Here is a 1,766-nt window from a genome sequence, read left to right as displayed (position 1 = left end):
TGATTTGAGTGATAGTTGGGAAGAAAATATCTAGGAATACTTGAGAATGGTCATGTTGCCAAGTGTACTTTATTCATGAACTTGCAACCATGGTGCAAACAAACTATGAACATGGTAAAGAGTATAGTGCATACTTTGGATAACAATGTAAACAAACCAAAACTAATGAACCAAACACACCCTTGTATTATTAGAAATAGAAATCTTGAGATATAAATGACAACAAACCTCCACTCTTTGGTAGTACGATAGATATTAAGCATCAGACCAGTAAATATCTAATTCACCCCAATCATTTTGTGGTACTCCTAATGCCTTCCAAACAGTCTTAGAGGCATCAACAATATTGTTAGGACATGGAGGCTGGTAATCATGGTCGGCATCGCATCCCATAGTAGAATCACATTCATCAACCACCTTGGCCTTGACGCTCCTTCCGTTTCCGTGGATGGTGATATAATTCAAACATCTATGCTTATTGTTGAACCATCCAGTTGACAGTGCCACCACAGGGGTGTTATCAGGGTGAAACTTATTGTCACATTCAGCTCGTGCACCACCATCGCCACCTTTCGCAAAGCTGTTGATTGTTAGCTTGGCCTTTGTATGGCTAGACACTGGTGGTGAACACTTGTAAATGGTGTAAGGCTTGCCTTGAACACAACATTCAGAGTTGTTGTCTTTGTTGCATTGTCCCTGAGGAGCCTTTTTGCCCCTTATCGTGCCACTAGGCTTGCAAGTTTGAGCTTCAACACTTGGCCACTTTGTAAGAAGAATAAACAAGAAGAGGGCAAAGCACGTAGAACTAATTTGGTTCTTCATCTTCTTTCCCCTCTCTTGTTTTGGTTATTTTTAGTGTGAAGAAGTTGATGCACATGGAGGCTAGTTATAGAGATTAACTAATGCCAACGAACGACATAAGTATCGTCTTCTCTTTCGAAAAAACATACCATTTATTTGTGAGTTAAATTTTTTAAAATTCTAATTATAAGCTTGTTTATGGACACATCAAGTTATCATTGATGTGAAAATCTGCCATATTAATTAGTATAAAAACATTTAGTCTTAATTTTTTTTAATAGCTAAATTAGTCTCATCCTTGATAATATGTTGACACACCAACTTATAAATAATATAATTTTTTGCTTTGTATGAGTATCAAGGAAATGAACGACTAAATAAATTAAAAATTGAAAAGAATACAAGCTTGAGCGCGCGTGTGGGTTACTTCAACATATATGACCATTAGTTTTGTATCTTATGATGAGTGTCCTATTATACATATATCAGATTCCAGCAATTAATTCAACAAATGAAAACTGTCATTTAGAATCTTATGGCACCCCATGAGCCTCGTGGATTCCAATAAAGCTTTACTTGTCTAGATTCGAAACTTAATTTACTAATTTATGCAACTCTTCTTGTATTTTTGTTTCGTAATAACGATACTGCAAATGACTTTCCCCTTTCAGAACAAACCAAAAACAAAGCTGTATCCTTCTCAGCTTCCAGTTTTGGAACCACCGCCTGATAAAAAAAATCAATCAAATAAGAGCCAGCAGAGATCCCTCTAAAACTTTGAAAGGCCATGCAACAAATCCAAGAAAAGAACAAGTCGGTGACTGATATGTTGATTAGTATAAATTTCATAGCTGATTCAAAAACATTTTGTTAACTCTTATTGCTGAATTCGTCGAAACTAATATTCTGAAACAGGAAGTCATGTCTGCTCATAGAAGTTAGAGGTCTAACTTCTAAAACGCAGA

The 1,766-nt window shown here is 36.0% G+C and overlaps 1 protein-coding gene across 1 annotated transcript; it reads right to left on the bottom strand.

Annotated features, from left to right (window-relative positions):
- Positions 1 to 255: 255 nt before the first annotated feature.
- Positions 256 to 822, bottom strand: LOC109001636 (kiwellin-1-like). Its single transcript, XM_018978987.1, has one exon. The coding sequence runs from the start codon at positions 820 to 822 to the stop codon at positions 256 to 258; it is 567 nt and encodes a 188-aa protein (XP_018834532.1).
- Between the last annotated feature and the right edge of the window lie 944 nt (positions 823 to 1,766).

This window comes from Juglans regia, chromosome 8 (assembly GCF_001411555.2).
Source record: "Juglans regia cultivar Chandler chromosome 8, Walnut 2.0, whole genome shotgun sequence".
In the NCBI taxonomy this organism is placed as follows: Eukaryota; Viridiplantae; Streptophyta; class Magnoliopsida; order Fagales; family Juglandaceae; genus Juglans; species Juglans regia.
The sequence above is the reverse complement of the archived record's forward strand: the minus strand, read 5'-3'. Positions and strand labels throughout refer to the sequence as shown.

What these genes read in the sequence shown, in the direction of transcription:
- LOC109001636 (XM_018978987.1), bottom strand. Translation starts at nt 822, where the DNA reads ATGAAGAACCAAATTAGTTCTACGTGCTTTGCCCTCTTCTTGTTTATT.